This window comes from Prionailurus bengalensis, chromosome E1 (assembly GCF_016509475.1).
Source record: "Prionailurus bengalensis isolate Pbe53 chromosome E1, Fcat_Pben_1.1_paternal_pri, whole genome shotgun sequence".
NCBI lineage: Eukaryota > Metazoa > Chordata > Mammalia > Carnivora > Felidae > Prionailurus > Prionailurus bengalensis.
In genome coordinates, this window is record NC_057347.1 from 13,450,765 (window position 1) to 13,467,538 (window position 16,774).

Genomic DNA, 16,774 nt, shown 5'->3' on the forward strand with positions numbered 1-16,774 from the left:
CCTGTTTCTCCCCCTCTTCCCTAATGGTTCCAAAAACCCCCTTACCCTCTGGGAAGGCATAGCTGGAGCAACCAGGGAGGACTTCCTGGAGTAGGCAAGAGGGGGGAGATCTGTAAAGCTGGAGGGGAAGAGAGAGGATCAGCAGTGAGAGGTTTTTGGCTTTTGGGGGAAGTGAGGCAGCAGGCTGGATCTTCATCCTCCACGTGTTACCAAAAGTCATGCTCCCCAGAGCCTGCTTTGTCTGGGGTCTCCCTGGAATCCTCATGGCAGCCTGACAGGTAGGGCAGTTTGATTGCTATCAACTTTATGGATGAGGAAACTGAGGCCCTGGGAGGGTCAGGGATTTTCCTAAGGTCACACAGTGAAGGGGGCCAAGTTGGGGCCATAACCCCAGTCATGGCCCTTCCCCCTCGTAGCCCTCGCTCCCCACTGAGCAGCAGGTTCTCCTGCTGGAAGCCTGGCTCCTGTGGGGTTCGGCCGCTGCCTGGGGGCGCTGGGAAGGAGCCTACAGAGTCGGAAATTACCTTCCCAACATTCCCAGACCAACCAGTCATGGGACACAATGACTGGCCCTTCTGCCAGGGGTGGTGCTGACTCAGAGCTCCCTCTGGAATGAAGGCCCTTTGAAAATGGTAGTGGTGTTCCACCCCCAGAACCGGCATGAGATGCTGACCCTGGAGCCCCTGCACACGCTGCTGCATATGAAGTGGAAGAAGTTTGCCAAGTACATGTTCTTCTTGTCCTTCTGCTTTTATTTCTTCTACAACATCACCTTGACTCTCGTTTCCTACTACCGCCCCCGGGAGGAGGAGGTACGTGTGTGCCTGGAGGGAGGGTGCGATGGTCAGAGCTTCAGGACCTGGGAGCAGTCCCACGTGCAGATGGGGAAGCTAAGGCCCAGAATGACCAAGACATTTGCATGGCATTCCCCAAGTGTCATCCTTCACAGTTTCTAGGAAACTGAATATGTCTCCAGTGCTTAGCTATTGTGGGGAGATCTGGAGGGCTGGGAGACCCAGACCCTGCCCAGGCTCCATCTCAATCTAGAGCTGATTGGGTGTTTCTGCTGTGAGGGCCACAGGAAATGGGAGGAGGGGGAGGTCACTTTGAACAAGCTTTCCCATCACTCTGGGGCTCAGTTTCCCATTCATTACACAGGGCACAGAGTTTCAGCTGTGAGTGTCCTGTGAGTATCGGGATACGGATGGGTTCTGAAACGAACGAATGCCATGAGGTGTGAGGGGCTGTTAACATGGACTGGATTGTGTCCTCACTGTAGAGTTCCGGGCTCCCACTGTGAGTGGGGCAGGGGTAGGGAGCTGCCCTTCTTTCTCTCACACCCTACAGAGATCAGGCTTCGTGCTGGCCTCTGGCTCAACTTGAGGGTTTGGCATGTGTATGTGCATGGTCCCTCCAGAGTTGGCATGACCCCTGCCTTCCTCATTCCCCATTCTGCACCCATCCATTCCTTCCCTTCCTCCCAGGCCCTCCCACACCCCTTGGCCCTGACGCACAAGATGGGGTGGCTGCAGCTCTTGGGAAGGATGTTCGTGCTCATCTGGGCCACGTGCATTTCTGTGAAAGAGGTGAGTGGGCCGCAGAGCCCGTTTGGACTTGCCTGAAAGGCAGGCAGAGTGACAGCAGGCCTGCCTTTGATCCAGCCTGCTCTGCCTTACTACTGAGCAGCTTTGGGGAGCGTTTCCTTTCTAAGCTTTGGATTTCTTAGTTACAAAATGAGAATAAATAGATCAGCAGGTCTGTCCTACCTACTTTCCACCTCTCCACCCCCCTGCCCATCTATCAGCCATTTATCTACCCTCCCAGCCACTCAGTGACCCATCTTCCTGTCCCTCCATCCACACATTCGGTCACCTGTCACTGACCCTGTCATTCATCTGAATTCACAGCATTTCTCCCCACTGTCCTTCTATCCTTCATCCATTTTCCATCTTTCCATCTGTTTATCAATTGATCACTTATCAATCCATCCATCTAACTAGTGAATCAACAGATACATGCTGAACACCTTCTGTATGTGGGGCCCCGGGGGGGAGGTGATAGGGAGGGAGGGAATTTGTCCTCTTTGAGCTCACAGTCTTGTAGGGGATTTCAGATAGACATAAATATCTGCACTTTAAAATAGGCTACGAAAAGGGCCCTGTGTGGGGTCCAGACAAGTGCTCAGAGGAAAAGAGATGACTTTTATCTGGGGATAGGAGAGGGAGGGAAGGCTTGAAAGCAGAGATGGCCTTTAGTGTGCGAGGGTGGGATTGGGCATGAGGACACTGGGGAGGAGGCCATTACAGGGTGGGCATGGGGAACAGCATAAAAAAAAGGCTCAGAGGCGGCAAAGCAAGGCCGTATAATTTTTTTGTCTTTTTTTTAATTAAATTTTTAATTTTGATTTCAGTGCAGTTAACGTAGTGTTCTATTAGTTTTAGGTGTACAATATAGCGATTCAACAATTCTGTACATTACTCAGTGCTCATCAGTATAAGTATAGTCCTTAATCTTCATCACCTATTTCACCCATTCTCCCACTCACCTCCCCTCTAGTAACCATCAGTATGTTCTCTGTAGTTAAGAGTCTGTTTCTTGGTTTGTCTCTTTGTGTGTCTCTTTTTTTTTTCTCCTTGCTTGTTTGTTTCGTTTCTTAAATTCCACATGTGAGTGAAATCGTATGGTATTTGTCTTTCTCTGACTGACTTCTTTTGCTTAGTCTTATACTCTCTAGCTCCATCCATGTCATTTCAAATGGCAAGATTTCATTCTTTTTTATGGCTGAATAATATTCCATTGTGTGTGTGTGTGTGTGTGTGTGTGTATATATATATATATATATATATATATATATCATGGTATATAGCTATATATCTTGCATTTTCTTTATCCATTCACCTATCATGGGACACTTGGGCTGCTTCCATAGTTTGGTGATTGTAAATAATCCTGCAGTAAACTTTGAGGTACATGTATCCCTTTGAATTAGCGTTTTTGTATTTTTTGGGTAAATACCCAGTAGCGCAATTACTGGATTGTAGGATAGTTCTATTTTTACCTTTTTGAGGAGCCTCCATGCTGTCTTCCACAGTGGCTGCACCAGCTTGTATTTCCACCAACAGTGCACAAGGGTTCCTTTTTGTCCACATCCTTGCCAATACCCGTTGTTTCTTGTGTTGTTGATTTTAGAAGCTGGGCCACATTTGCAGAATGGCAGGGAGCTGTGTGGCTGTACTGCTTTGCAGAGTCTGGGTGGGGATAAGGGGGTAGTGAGAGGTGTGAGAAGTTTGGGGGTGCAGCCATGCTTACCCTGGGGCTGCCTCTGCGTGCCAGCACAGATCCCCTTCCGTATCCCTCACTCGGGCTCCGGCTTGGCCTTCACACCCTCCCCCTCACTGAGCCTCAGTCCTGGGGAGACACTGCCTTCCTGAGATCCTCCAGTGAGAGGCATGAAGAGGGTACAGCTTTTCTTTCCTTTCTGGCCTCAGGGCATGGCGATCTTCCTGCTGAGACCCTCAGATCTGCAGTCCATTCTCTCTGATGCCTGGTTTCACTTTGTCTTGTAAGTAGGTCTATCCCATTGGTCAGCACCGCACAGGCAGGGCTCAAGTCCTGTGTCGTGGGTGCTGTGTCCTCTGGAATGACCATCCTCCCACGTCACCATGTCTCAGTCATCCTGCCATAGTCTCATGGCCAGGGACCTCCTTTCTCCCCTCTAGTAAGAGAGGCCCATGGATGCCCATGGAGAGGACCAGAAGACCCTACCATAGTGCCCACCATCAGGCTGCAGTGATGACTGACTTCACCCTGACATAGAGTCCTGGGCAGCAGATAGGGCAGAGAAGGCAGGAGGAGGCTTAGTAGTGTTGTTTACTTCTTTATGAAGGGATGGATGGTCTGGGCCAGTTCCTTCTAGTTGTGTGGGGGTCCAAGGTTACCATCTCGGACTCTGGCAGATCAGGGCTGGAAAGCACTGGAGAAATCATAGAGTCGCATCTGTAGCATGAAAAACCAAAGCCCAGAGCATGGAAGTGAGTCATGCAGAGCCTTAACCCCAGCCTCCCAGTCATCTTCATCTTATGCTAGAGGAGGGCTGACCACCTTAGGGCCCTAGCCAGAAAACCCAGCCCAGCAGCCTTTCTGAACGAGGTCACGTGCAGATGACATCAGAGGCTTACGTGACCCTTGTCTCTAAATGAACAGAGGCTGATTCGTCATTGCTGCCTGTGAATGGAGCGGGATTTGCAGCATGGGACGAAGAATGTTTGGCTCTATAGCTCTGTAGGTCCCCTCTTTTGAGCATTTGGGAAGCTGGGTCTCTATAGGACCTTGAATCTTGGCCCAATGTTTCCAAATACCTAGGTGTTTTGTTACCTATGTACCTGCCTTCTAGAGGCACGAACGGAATTCTTCATCCCTGCGGGCAGGTAGGGTGCCCAGATACTTCAGTGAGTGGTAGGCCAGGTGCAGGACTGCCCCATGATGTGAGCCACATGGGAGTCTTTTTCCCTTTGAGAAAATAAGATAATTCCAGAGAAGAATTCATTTATACAGCCACTGGCTTTAGGTGCAGACAAAAGGCACCGATGCACTGTCCTTCTCTTCTGCTTCCTAGGTGCTTTGACAGTGATGAGGAGGGTGTATACACGCTTCCTCACTTCAGTCCAAAATGTATCGATCACCCAAACATTTGCTTTTCACTGCATGAGAAAAACAAGGTTGCCTGTGTCCTACTTTGGCTAGTTAGATATTTTATTACAGTGGAGACTGTGATGTTATAAGTAAGAGAGCTTTTTATCCAGATGTCTGCATAGCTGATGGTTAGCGATGTTTAGGAGTAATTTTGATCCCGTGTGTTTGTTATATATTGTACCCTAATAATTTTAATTGTGGTAAAATACACGTAACATGAAAGTTACCATCTTAACCATTTTAAGTGTACAGTTCAACAGCATTAAGTATATTCATTTTGTTGTGCAACCAATCTCTGTTTAGCGTATCTATCGTTTAGCATATGTTATAGCTTTTAAAAAGATTTTATTTATTTTTAATATTTATTTATTTTTGAGAGAGAGAGTGTGTGTGAGCAGGGGAGGGTCAGAGAGAGAGAGGGAGACACAGAACCCGAAGCAGGCTCCAGGCTCTGAGCTGTCAGCACAGAGCCTGACGCAGGGCTTGAACCCACAAACGGTGAGATCACGACCTGAGCCGAAGTCAGACACTTAACCGACTGAGCCACCCAGGCACCCCAAAAAAGATTTTAAAAAGTAGGTCATGGGAGACTTTTGTTATGAATGGCTTTTAAGTATAGACATGGTCAGTTTTTGTCATTTTTGTTAAAAATGCAATTATTCACTGTATCCTGTCTACCCCAGTGGTTTCCTGACCTATGTGGGGCTCAGAAATCACGTGGAATCACGTGGGTGATTTAAAAAACATCCAACTGCCTGGGCTGCTCTGCAGGGCTTTTGAAACAGAATCTCCTTGAGTCCTGGGGATCTGTATTTTTAACAAGTCCCTGTCAGCTGCAGCCAGCCCACTGTTGGCTCTGACTCGCATCTGCTGATGGCTCCTGCAAGGCTGGATTTCAGACATGGTTGAGTGGGCCAGGGCAGCCTCGCCTGTCTCTTTGGCATTAGCCCGCAGGGTGCGGGAGGTTGGGGGTTTGAGTATCTACCCGTATGCTGAGGAGGAGTAAGTAAGGCCCTTGTCTCCTGTGTCTCCTGAACAGTTTTGTCCAAGCTGTGCTTGTGATACTGTCTGTCTTCTTGTACTTGTTTGCCTACAAAGAGTACCTCGCCTGCCTTGTGCTGGCCATGGCCCTGGGCTGGGCCAACATGCTCTACTACACGCGGGGATTCCAGTCCATGGGCATGTACAGCGTCATGATCCAGAAGGTGCGTTGGAGCTTTTTGAGCATCGCAGACAGGCAGGCTCTGCAGCAGGGGAGCCCTCAGAGAATGTCCATTTTCAGGTGGGGAGACAGGTCTGGAGAACAAAAGGCCCTTGTTTCATGGGCCAGCCTGTGCTCTTTCTCCCAAACCCCACCGTCTCTCTTTGCCTTTGGTCAGGCTTTAAGTGTCCAGACCCGAAAACACCTGGCTTGTTGGACACAGGGAAGGAATAACGCTTTATGAAGAAGTATGCTCACACCCAGGCAGTGGTGTGCTGGTAAATATGTAACGACCAGCTCTCTGGGAAACACACACACACACACACACACACACACACACGCACACACATACACACACACATTATGTTTATTATAAATTTTACTATGCAAAGGATGAGTAGTACACCATTTACAAATAATAAAATAAATTATGCTCTTTGTTGTAAATTCCACATAGCGAGTTGAATCCAGCAGAATGATTTGTTGATTTTGTTGAGCTCTTCCATCTGTTGCCAACCTGTGGTTGCAACTGACAAAAGTATTGTTGCAAGCATAAATGCTGGTTGGTATTTTTCTTGACTTGAAGGTGTGAGATGAAGCCTTATGTGGGAACTTCCCTTGTTTGTCAATGGTGTGAGCCACTTATTTGCTGAATTGGATGATAATTTTCAAATGCTGGAAGACTGTTTCATTAATGTTATTGTGTAATTCACCATACAGCAGCTACAGATAGGATACATTCGGAAGTTTAATCTGCCTTAACATTTTCTCTATCATTGTCTTAATTCCAGACCTAGACAATCAGCAGAATAATGTCTCTGATTTGTACCATTTACCAATTTCCATGGTGCAAATCCTACCATGGCTGATTTCCAGCTACCAGTATGACATCATCAAACACAGAGTCGGGAAGAGATGTGCAGTAACACATTATGTAGTACACGCACACCGTATGGCTGCTGTAGATGTAAATAACCTTAAGAGCATAGGTAATTGTAAAATAACTAAGTGATGAGTGTTGAATATTATCTTTGTTTTGAACATAATTTACTTAATTATAAGCTTATGCGATTTAATTTTTAATAATGGTTGTGTTTAAACACCAGCTTACAAAATTCATGAAAACGTAACCGTCAGCTCTTACGAGCGCGTATGTGCTGGCTCCAGCACACCACTGCCCCCAGGAAGTGTGAGGATTTCAGATGTGAGTCTGTGAAGAAAGGTGCTCCCATACAGGCTGAATCATCAGGGACTGAGACAGACTGTGTTCCAGGAGGGAGGAGGGAGGTGAGCAGGAAGGGAAGGGAAGGGAAGGAAGGCTTCTTGGAGGAGGTCGGCCTAGAGCTGAACTTTGGAGCATCAGGGGGATTTGTCTAGGGGAAGGGAGGGCAGCCTGAGGGAAGGCATGGTTAGGGTGAGGGGCCTGGTGAGGGGAAGCAGTAAGGAGATCAGGGTCTAGTGAATATGTGCTCAAACCTTACCCTTGAATCATGTTTCTTTCTTTATAGGTCATTTTGCATGATGTTCTGAAGTTCTTGTTTGTATATATTGTGTTCTTACTTGGATTTGGAGTAGGTAATTGATTTATAAATAATAGGAACTCCCACATTTGTAAAGCACCTTCTATAGATGTCAAAATGATAAGGCACAGGAGCAGCCTCAGCAACACTTATGTCACCTACCAGTGGAGCACTTGCCATGCTTAGCATTTTCCAAGCATTGTCTTTTTACTTCTCCCAATATCTCGACTAAGGGGGAGTCATCATCCCTGATCATAAGGTAACTGAGGCTTAGAAGCAGACCCGTCACTCTTGTCCATCCACACTGTGGGGTATGCCACCCACATTCACATCCAGCATGTTATGTGGCCCCACAACCTGAGGTAGCTGGGCAGGTGGTTTTGGCCCCATTTTACAAATAGGAAAACTAAAGCTTGCAGAAATTTGACTCATCAATGGTCTTTGAAAAATAGGAGTAAATTAATGCATGGAGATAACCTCCTTTGGCCCCACGCATCGTGTTACTTGTAGTTTACTTCGGATATATCTATGAGAGCATCTGGTCTACTGGGGACTGGAGATAGGGAGGCCCCACTTAAAATCTCTTCATTTGTACAACCTGATTTTATTTTTATTTTATTTACAACTCCTGCAGAGAAAGATATCATTGTATTTTCCCATGCCAGTTCTCCTCCTCCCATCCACCGGCCCCCCAGGGATCATTGGCATTTGAAATTAGGCAGCCATTCCCACCTTCTGGTATCTTTGCTGGACCACAATGTGCTTATTTATTTCCTCCTTCACTTGTTTATTTATTCATCCATCCATTTACTCGTTAATTTGACCATCCTTCCATCCATCCATCCAACAATGAGCCACTAGTATGGTGTGTTGGAGAGAAGAGAAGAAAGAAGCCAGGTCTTGGCCAGGGGGTCTCCCTGCAGAGCATTAGAAAGAGACTCAGGACCTTACAGTCTTGGAGGATGGCCCAGGCTATAGGAAGTTGGGAGTCCAAAGCCTGGTTGGGGAACCAGGGATACATGTGGATTATAATTCACAACTCTGCAAGTCTGTGAGTGATCAAGGGCCAAATGGCAGGGTAGAGGAGCCTGTTTTGTTGGGCAGGAAGAGCTTTCTGCAGGAGGTCAGGGCAAAGAACCAGCCTGATGAAGCTTCTGGGAGCTGAGGCTGGAGGTGGAATCTAAATGGCCAGAGAGAATGAGGCAGTAGGGCTGCAGTGTATATGTGGGGGGGGGGGGGGGGGGGGGGGGGGGGGGGGGGGGGGGGGGGGGGGGGGGGGGGGGGGGGGGCATGTGTCTACGTGCAAGTATGCATGAGCTTGTTGGGTAATTAGCCAGGCACAGAGCCAGAGGAGAACACCCTGTTATGTCCTCCCAGCCCTGGCTTCATTGATCGAGAAGTGTTCCAGTGACAACAAGGACTGTAGCTCCTATGGCAGCTTCAGCGATTCGGTGCTGGAACTCTTTAAGCTCACTATAGGCCTGGGCGACCTGAACATACAACAGAACTCCAAGTACCCCATCCTCTTTCTGTTCCTGCTCATCACCTACGTCATCCTCACCTTCGTCCTCCTCCTCAACATGCTCATCGCCCTGATGGGAGAGACCGTGGAAAATGTCTCCAAGGAGAGTGAGCGCATCTGGCGTCTACAGGTGAGCCTGGCAGAGGCCCTGGCACGGGGGCCTTCACGGGGACCAAGTTCAGCACACGGTATTGACAACTGTCTGCACCAGTGGATCTGGGATGGGGGCCTGGGAATCTGCATAAGCGCTCTGTGGTCGGCCAGGTTTGAGGAAGTCTTAGTCCAGGTTTCCTGGGTAGAGGGTCTAGGCAGTGTGACTGGACAGCGGCACATGTGATGCAAACCCAGGCTTATGGACATGTACTGCTCAGAGTTAATGGCGTGATATGTGGATGTTGAACTGTGACCTTAGATTGCATTGAGAGGAGCAGCATAGGGCCTAGGACAATTCTGCTGTCCTCGACCCTGGCTGCCACCTCTTACACGCTGTGGGCCTTATACACTGAGGACACCACCCCACAGGATGGTCCAGAACCGGTTGCCAGGCCTGAGAGAGGACTGGAACCTGTGCCTCACAAGAGAAGGTGTTGGAACTAGAGTTCCAGAAGGTGAGGGTTCCCTCAGATATCTGCAGAGCTACTTGTGGGAGGATAGTTTCCTTCTGTGGCCCCAGAAGGCAGAACTGAAGTGTTGGGGGCAATGACCAGGAAGTTTCTAATTATTACGGCCTTCTTAATTGGTTCGTTGATTATATTCAGGATAGATTTGACAAATTATTGACAGGAAAACTGCTGAGGGGTAGTCCAAGGCTGGCATGGAGGTGGGACTACGTGATGTCTGCCCCTCTCTTCCCTGTGGGATCCCAGGATCCTAACATTTTCACTTAGGAAGCTGCTGGACTTCCAGAAACATTGTTTATGTTATGTTTAAAGCAATTTGAACACTTTCCCCAAACTTACTGGCTTTTCATTTTTGAAATCTGTGGATTAGCCGAACCCTCAGGATCTATGCATTAAGCGTCCAGTGGAGGGAGAGCTGCCTGTTTGGTGGTGTGTGTGCGTGTACTTGTGTGCGCGTGTGCACGTGCGCATGTGTGCACATCCCTGTGGAGCTGTCTTCCTGGGCTGGCTCCTCACTGATGTACTTAGCCTCATTTATGTCCGCAGAGAGCCAGGACGATTCTGGAGTTTGAGAAAATGTTACCAGAATGGCTGAGAAGCAGGTTCCGGATGGGAGAGCTGTGTAAGGTAGCGGAGGAAGATTTCCGGCTGTGTCTGCGGTAACAAAGGGAGAGGGGCCCCCGGGTGGTGGTGGTCTTTGGGCGGGGAGAGAGAGAGATGAGGCGGTGAACGTTGGAGAAACGGTGCCACCGCTTGCTTCCCAAACCACAGCTACGGTCGGTTCTGACCTCCTCGGAACAGGGAATTTGCTCTCGTGGGGTTGCTAGCCCTGGGATGAGGTTTCTCGAGCTTCTGAAGGGAGAGGAAAGGAGACTGCTGGTTGCAGTTCCCCTCTCTGCCCCCTGCAGGGGCCTCCTTGGCCTCTCCCTGACACTGTCTGGTTTAGGAAACATTTGCTGGCCTGGCGCTCTTTGTCCTCTCTATCCTGTGTGGCTTCATGTGACACCAGGGGACCCAGGCACATTTCGTCACTGGCAAGTGGAAAGTGAGACAGCTACTTTCGACAGATATCAGGCTGTCTGGTTTTTAGAAAGTGCTTGTTCATGCCGTGACCAACTTTTCTGACGATCCTACCCCCGTCTGACTGCCTGACCTTACACACTGCCCTCTGTGTATCACCTTACCGGAAACAGCTTCTCTGACTGAGAATCCCACACCGCGGAAACCATCCTTAGCCTAACAAGTGTCTCTAATTTTGACACCCTCATTCTAGAGATGTTCTCTGAATGTGAACTTCAGCCAAACCACTGCCTCCATTTATAATCTAGCACCTTAGACTCTGCCCACTCTTATTGGGGTTTGAACCCTAACCACCTTCACCTAGTGAGACCTTAACCCTAGTTTAACCCTAAACTTCTAAACTTCCACAAGTTTACTCCTCACACTGTCATATCTCAGCCTGGGCCCTCCTCCCCTCCTTCCCTATAGACCAGTAAGGAGCAGCTGTAGCTGTCTAAGGATGTCCCCTTGACACCTCTCTGAGTTTTGGGGCCCCACACACTGGGAGGAGACCAATCCCTTGAGGCCTGGGAAAATGGGGACTTGGGTAGATTTCAAACCCTAAAAATGCTGACATGACCATGTGAGGTAGGAGTCCCAGATCCCTGGGGTGGACAGAGGAGGGCCGTCTAGGACACCGCAAAAGCCATGCTATTTGTTTGCATCTAATGAGGTGCAGTTGAGAAATAGGATGATTATCACACTTGCAGGATCAATGAGGTGAAGTGGACTGAATGGAAAACGCATGTCTCCTTCCTCAATGAAGATCCAGGGCCTGTAAGACGGACAGGTACTGTTGCTGTCAGAAAGCGTGGCCACCACACCTGTCTGACCATGTGATCTTAGGCAAATCATGTGTGAGGGCCCCGATTTTCCCCATCTGCAAAATGGGAGGGTTGAAGCAAATTGGTTCTCAGGTCCCCTTCAGCTGTGACAGTAAATTTTTTTTTAATGTTTATTTATTTTTGAGAGAGACAGAGTGAGAGTGGGGGAGGGGCAGAGAGAGAGGGAGACAGAATCCGAAGCAGGCTCCAGGCTCCAAGCTGTCAGCACAGAGCCCGATGTGGGGCTCAAACTCACAAACCATGAGCTTATGACCTGAGCTGAAGTCAAATGCTTAACTGACTGAGCCACCCAGATGCCCCTCAGCTGTGACATTTTATAACCCTACCTGGAATAACTTTTAAAAATCAGGTGGTGAAAAAAGAATTAGGTGGTGCATTGGGACATGGAAGCCTATGTTACAGAGCGCTGCCTTTCTAAAATAGGGATTTTGGGGTTCTTTTGAAAGCAGATTTCAACAAAATCCAAGATTCTTCCAGGAGCAACAGCAAAACCACCCTGAACGCCTTTGATGAAATAGATGAATTTCCGGAAACTTCGGTGTAGGAGCAGAATGCAGAGCTGTTGTGGGCATGGGCCGTCTGAGGCTGCTGGCTGGCCCTGGACTTGGTGCTGAGGGCTTTGCAGAGTGAAGGAGCCTGGCTCTGTGTGCCTACAAGCAGAAAGCACCCTCACGCTGAGCGGCTGACTGAACTGAGAGAGGCTGCTGTCAGTCTGAGTGGGAAACACCCTGGATTTCTTTTTTTACTCAGCAAAGAGTTTGTGTAAATCCATGGTGGGCGGTCCTGAGCCTGGGAGTGAAATCCAGGGTGAAGTCTCTGGGCTCACCAACTGGAGGTCATCTTGGCTGGGAGAGAAGCATGGCAGGGAAGGGACAGAGGCCTGAGGAGCAGAACTTCCTTCTTGCCAACATCTCCTTGACGCCCCCCCCCCCTGCCTCCCCCCTCCCCCGGCCCCAATCCCAGCCCACACATTCCACCGGCTCCCTTACTGTGACTGGGCTCCAGAATTGAAGGGATTCTTGATTCCATCCCAGCACAAACAGGGAACTGAACTCAGTGGGACATCCTGGGGGAGGAGGGGACTAAGCTCTGGAAATGCCTTTTTGGACCCTTCAGGGAACAGGAAACTACTCTTGGAATGAGAGCCTTGGCACATCAAGGCTCGAACTGTCTCACACTGAGAGACACTTTTAGTAATTAACACAGGGTTTTTGTTTTCAATACAGAAAAGACATTTCAGTTTTGAAAATTACTTCAGATGAAGTATGTGGTTTTAAAATAGATTTTGGGATTTGGGGCAGATATAAGTATTATATACTTGGCCTCAGGGTGGCCAGAGCAGGGACAAAAGGCTTTTCTTCACACACACAAAAGTCCACATGAGACATGCCAGGCAGGGCCCGTGTGGGCTGCTGCGACCTGGGGGAAGAGTTGGCCCTTGTCCTTGTCCTGGCCCTGCAGTCACGCATGCCTCCCAGCTGGGATCGTGGCTTCATCTGAAACAGAAATAGCAGCTGTTCTGTTTATACGGTCTTAAATCTCAGAGGTTACTATTATACAACAGTATTTCTCGTTGGAGGAATTTAACAAAATATCTGAAATGCTCTGGCATTTAATATTTTTGTTAACTGTGAATTTTGAAGCTGAGGAGAAGGAGTGTGAGAAAGGAGTGTTTGCCAAGGCACAGGGCTTGTATTTAGAGACTCGTCCTCCAATTTCCTCCCCCAGAAATTACACAGAGTCAGTCTGGGGCAGAAGTGCAGTGGAGACAGAAGACTTGTTCCCGATCACTGGAGCCTAGACAGCCAGAAAATCTACTCTGCCTTATGTGTCTGGTAAAAGGATTCATGTGGGAATCTTGGAGGGTGGACTTACAATGATATTCATCATGAATTTTTAATTTTAAAGGGCATAAAAATAAATTTGGCTTTTAGACAACTTAGCAGTTGGCTAGTGGATCTGAGCTGAGGTAAACCGAGGAGTGCAGGCCGAGCAGTCCACTCTGGGTACATTTCTCCACTTGGGGCTGCTCTGCGTGGCAACTACCCTGGGTGAGTGGACACTTGGCCTTTGTGTCCCTGATGGGCCAGGGCTGAGAGAGGAGGTCGAGGGTGAGCCTGAGACCTGCAAAGTCTGCGGCAGCCCCTGTATTCCCAGCAGATGCCAACCAGGACTCTAAGCCACGCTCGGGTCAAGTTCCTGTGTGGGCAGGGGTAGCAGGCACTTGATATGTCCTCTGGAAAGGGGAGACTGGGGGAGGAGGGTTGTCATGGAGGTAGGTGGAGCATGTGTGTTCCAGATGGGCAGAACCAGTGCCAAAGGTTGGAAATTTCAAGGACAAGGATTTTGGTTCCATTCATCCAGCACCTACTCCAGGTATTTGAGATGTTTACGCAGAACTTTTTAGAGATGTTGTTAAAGATCACGGTCAGATGGACTTCGAGGTCCTTTTAGCCTGGAGATCAGCATCCTATATCTGGAGTTCCCTACTTGCATACATCCAGAACAGGTGCCCTGATCTGAAGTACAGCCATTTAGATCCATGGTGCCATGGTCTGGTCATTCCAAAATTGTTTTTGTTTGGATATGAATGGACAGAGCCACATGGCTCTCCATTCCCACTTGAACAAAACCTGGGAAGTGAGGTAAATGGAAATCAGTAATGGGATCTTGGTCTTCTCACACATATGGAGAGCTGTTTTCTGTGGGTCTGAATGGAATTTGTTGGCAGGACCATTTTCTGTCCTGGATATTCATCCTTTAAAAAGCTTTCAGCCTAGATCATCTGAGCCTCGGTAGGTTTACCAAAGCAAAAGGAAGCAATGAGTCAGAGATCATTGATTTAAAAAGATCAGTTCCCCTATTTTACACCTGGAAACTACACCCCGGAAAGGAAAGTGGATTTGTTTAAAGCCAGGCAGGAAGTCATACCAGAGCTGTTGGAGCTGGAGTTTCTGACTCCTGGTCTCTCCCAGCTCCGTTTTTTTTTTTTTTTTTTTTTTTTTTTTTAGCACAGTTATTCAGTAAACTTGAGTCTGCCTTTGTGGTTGCCACATATGTTATGTCAGGGAGGGCTAGGGCTTTTTGCTCAGATGATTCATGATGGCAGTCTGCATTGTCCCAATGATCCCTATGACAGATTTAAAACTCAAGTGTGCACATAGGTGTGTCCAAACCACACACACACACACACACACACACACACACCGTGCCACATTGAATCCATGGGCATATAAGGACATCTTAAAACTTCATGATTTACATTTCAGTAATTTAAGGGGTAGGCATTTTCCAGGCATGGAATCTCCCATGCTTGGATAATGGTTTTGGCTAGAAATTTTCCTTGAGCTAAACTGCCTTAGAGGAATCTATTATTCTAGACATCACGTGACGTATCTGTTTGGAATGAAAACGGTGCTTACCTTCCTCTCTGGGTTGTAGCAGAAGGTATGAGGTTGTACTGTGAAGTAACTAAGCTCTTAGAAGGCCCCTGCCTGAGAGAGCCCAGTATTATTGAAGTTCCTTTCCTTCCTCAAAGCCTGGTGAACTGTGGCCTTTTGCTCTGGGCGGGGCCCAGGTCGATGGGCCTTCATCCGGGCCTGTAAGCCATACTTGATTTTTGCATTGATTTACATGTTTATACTGTGATCTTGGTCCCAAACATAGGATTGTCACCTTGTTCTCACTGAATGTGCCTGATCCTTGTAAATTTTAATTCACATACTTGATTTTAGTGTTATGTGTGTAACTCTGTGTTAAATTAAGAAGTCATAGAGAACATTTTAGTGCCAATGAAGAAATGCTTTTACGATTTCTAATAAATATTTATTTTGCCTTGTCATGATCATGATTTATCCTTGTCTTAGGTATGCCAATATGAAGACCAGCTGAGAATCCTGGAGAGTTGCTTTCTCTAGGGATAAAGGGGAGCCCGCCCACTTTTTGGACCTGAAGCATTATTATTGGTTCCAGCTCAGGGACAGTCAGCATGCTGAGACAGGTCACTCTTGTACATCTCCCAGTACACTGAATGTCCAGTATTCCATCTGAACCACTCGACAACTCTGGGGTCAGTTTGAGTAAAGGGAGACCAAGGGAGTTGAAATGACACGCTCAAGGAATCACAGCCAGAAAATGTTAGCGGGTTAGGCCAAATGACCCCCAAGCAGTGATCTATCCATCATGCCCTACTGGCTCTCCACTTATTTTGCATGGTTACAAAACCATGGCTCCACGTGGAGACCAGAAAGTGTAAGTCCCTTCTGTCCACCTCACAGGACCTTTGTGAGGAGGCAATGATGTTACTATCGTTATTCGCCAACTCCTATGTATATGCATGTTTAAAATTCTTTTATTTCATAAGGATGGCAGTTTTTAACTTGAATGCCAAGACACCGCTGGGTCTTGAGGGGTTGCAAAACTTGCAAACAATCTATTAATAAGTGATTCGCTGCATTTGGTGAATTTTTTACTTCCTTCAAATGACTCCTAGAGTAACACCCTTTCCTGGGATGGGTCTTTTTGAGTGGCAAAGAAATGAGAATTATACATAATCTACATCCTACCTCAAACAAGCTTTGGCCTGTAATCTAGGAATGTGCTATCCACGGGAGCATTCTGGGTGGACTGATGGAAAAAAAAGGTGGAAACCCCTGTCATAGGATATGTTCTGGGAGTGGGATGCCTCGGTCAATCGGTATGAACAGTTTTATGGCTCTTGATATTGTGAAGAATTACCTTCCAAAAGGTATTTTGTAACTTAAGCCTTTAAGATTGTATGTTTCCTATTTATAAAGCTTTTCCAATCACACTGATTGTTTTAATGACACAGTTTTATAGATTTGATAAGTATTATATCCCCATTTAATAAGCAGAGAAATTGAGACTTGGAGAGAGGTAGAAGGACACATAAAGGTCATGGTGCTTTTTCCTGGGCCAAGGATCCAGGCTCCCTGAGGTTTAGTAATTAGTGCGAGTCAGTAGTGCCAATGAGTTTGAATAACAGAGTGGCCTCAGTCACATTTCAGAATATGTCTCATCCAGGTAAAGGGACTATGGGGGTGGGATAGGGTTTCAAGAAGAGGGAACAATGTGGGCAGAGACCTCAAGTTACTAGGGAGCTTGATGCAGCTGAGGATGGAGAAGTCCGTGTGGCCCAGTTTCTGGGAGCAAGGGGACAAGTGACATGAAATGGGGGTGGAGTGGTAGGCAGAGGACTTGTCCAGCTGTCGTGAGGCTTTGAGATTTCATATCAAGGGTTAGGGGAAGCTACTAAAAGGTTTTACACAGAAGAATTATTACATGTGAACATTTCC

General features: G+C 47.8%; 1 protein-coding gene across 2 annotated transcripts in view; it reads left to right on the forward strand.

Moving 5' to 3' along the window:
* The window catches only part of TRPV3 (transient receptor potential cation channel subfamily V member 3), a 36,804-nt gene extending 21,504 nt beyond the window's left edge, over positions 1-15,300 (forward strand). The window contains exons 10-18 of one of the 2 annotated variants that reach the window (XM_043583405.1): positions 654-812; positions 1,485-1,586; positions 3,489-3,562; positions 5,732-5,897; positions 7,402-7,468; positions 8,791-9,065; positions 10,084-10,214; positions 11,325-11,404; positions 11,909-15,300. In XM_043583405.1, the coding sequence (XP_043439340.1) occupies positions 654-812; positions 1,485-1,586; positions 3,489-3,562; positions 5,732-5,897; positions 7,402-7,468; positions 8,791-9,065; positions 10,084-10,214; positions 11,325-11,404; positions 11,909-12,003 (1,149 nt within the window). In that variant the 3' untranslated portion in view covers positions 12,004-15,300. The remainder of the gene's footprint in view (positions 1-653; positions 813-1,484; positions 1,587-3,488; positions 3,563-5,731; positions 5,898-7,401; positions 7,469-8,790; positions 9,066-10,083; positions 10,215-11,324; positions 11,405-11,908) is intronic. The other variant, XM_043583407.1, reaches the window with a different exon arrangement.
* The last annotated feature ends 1,474 nt before the right edge of the window (positions 15,301-16,774 follow it).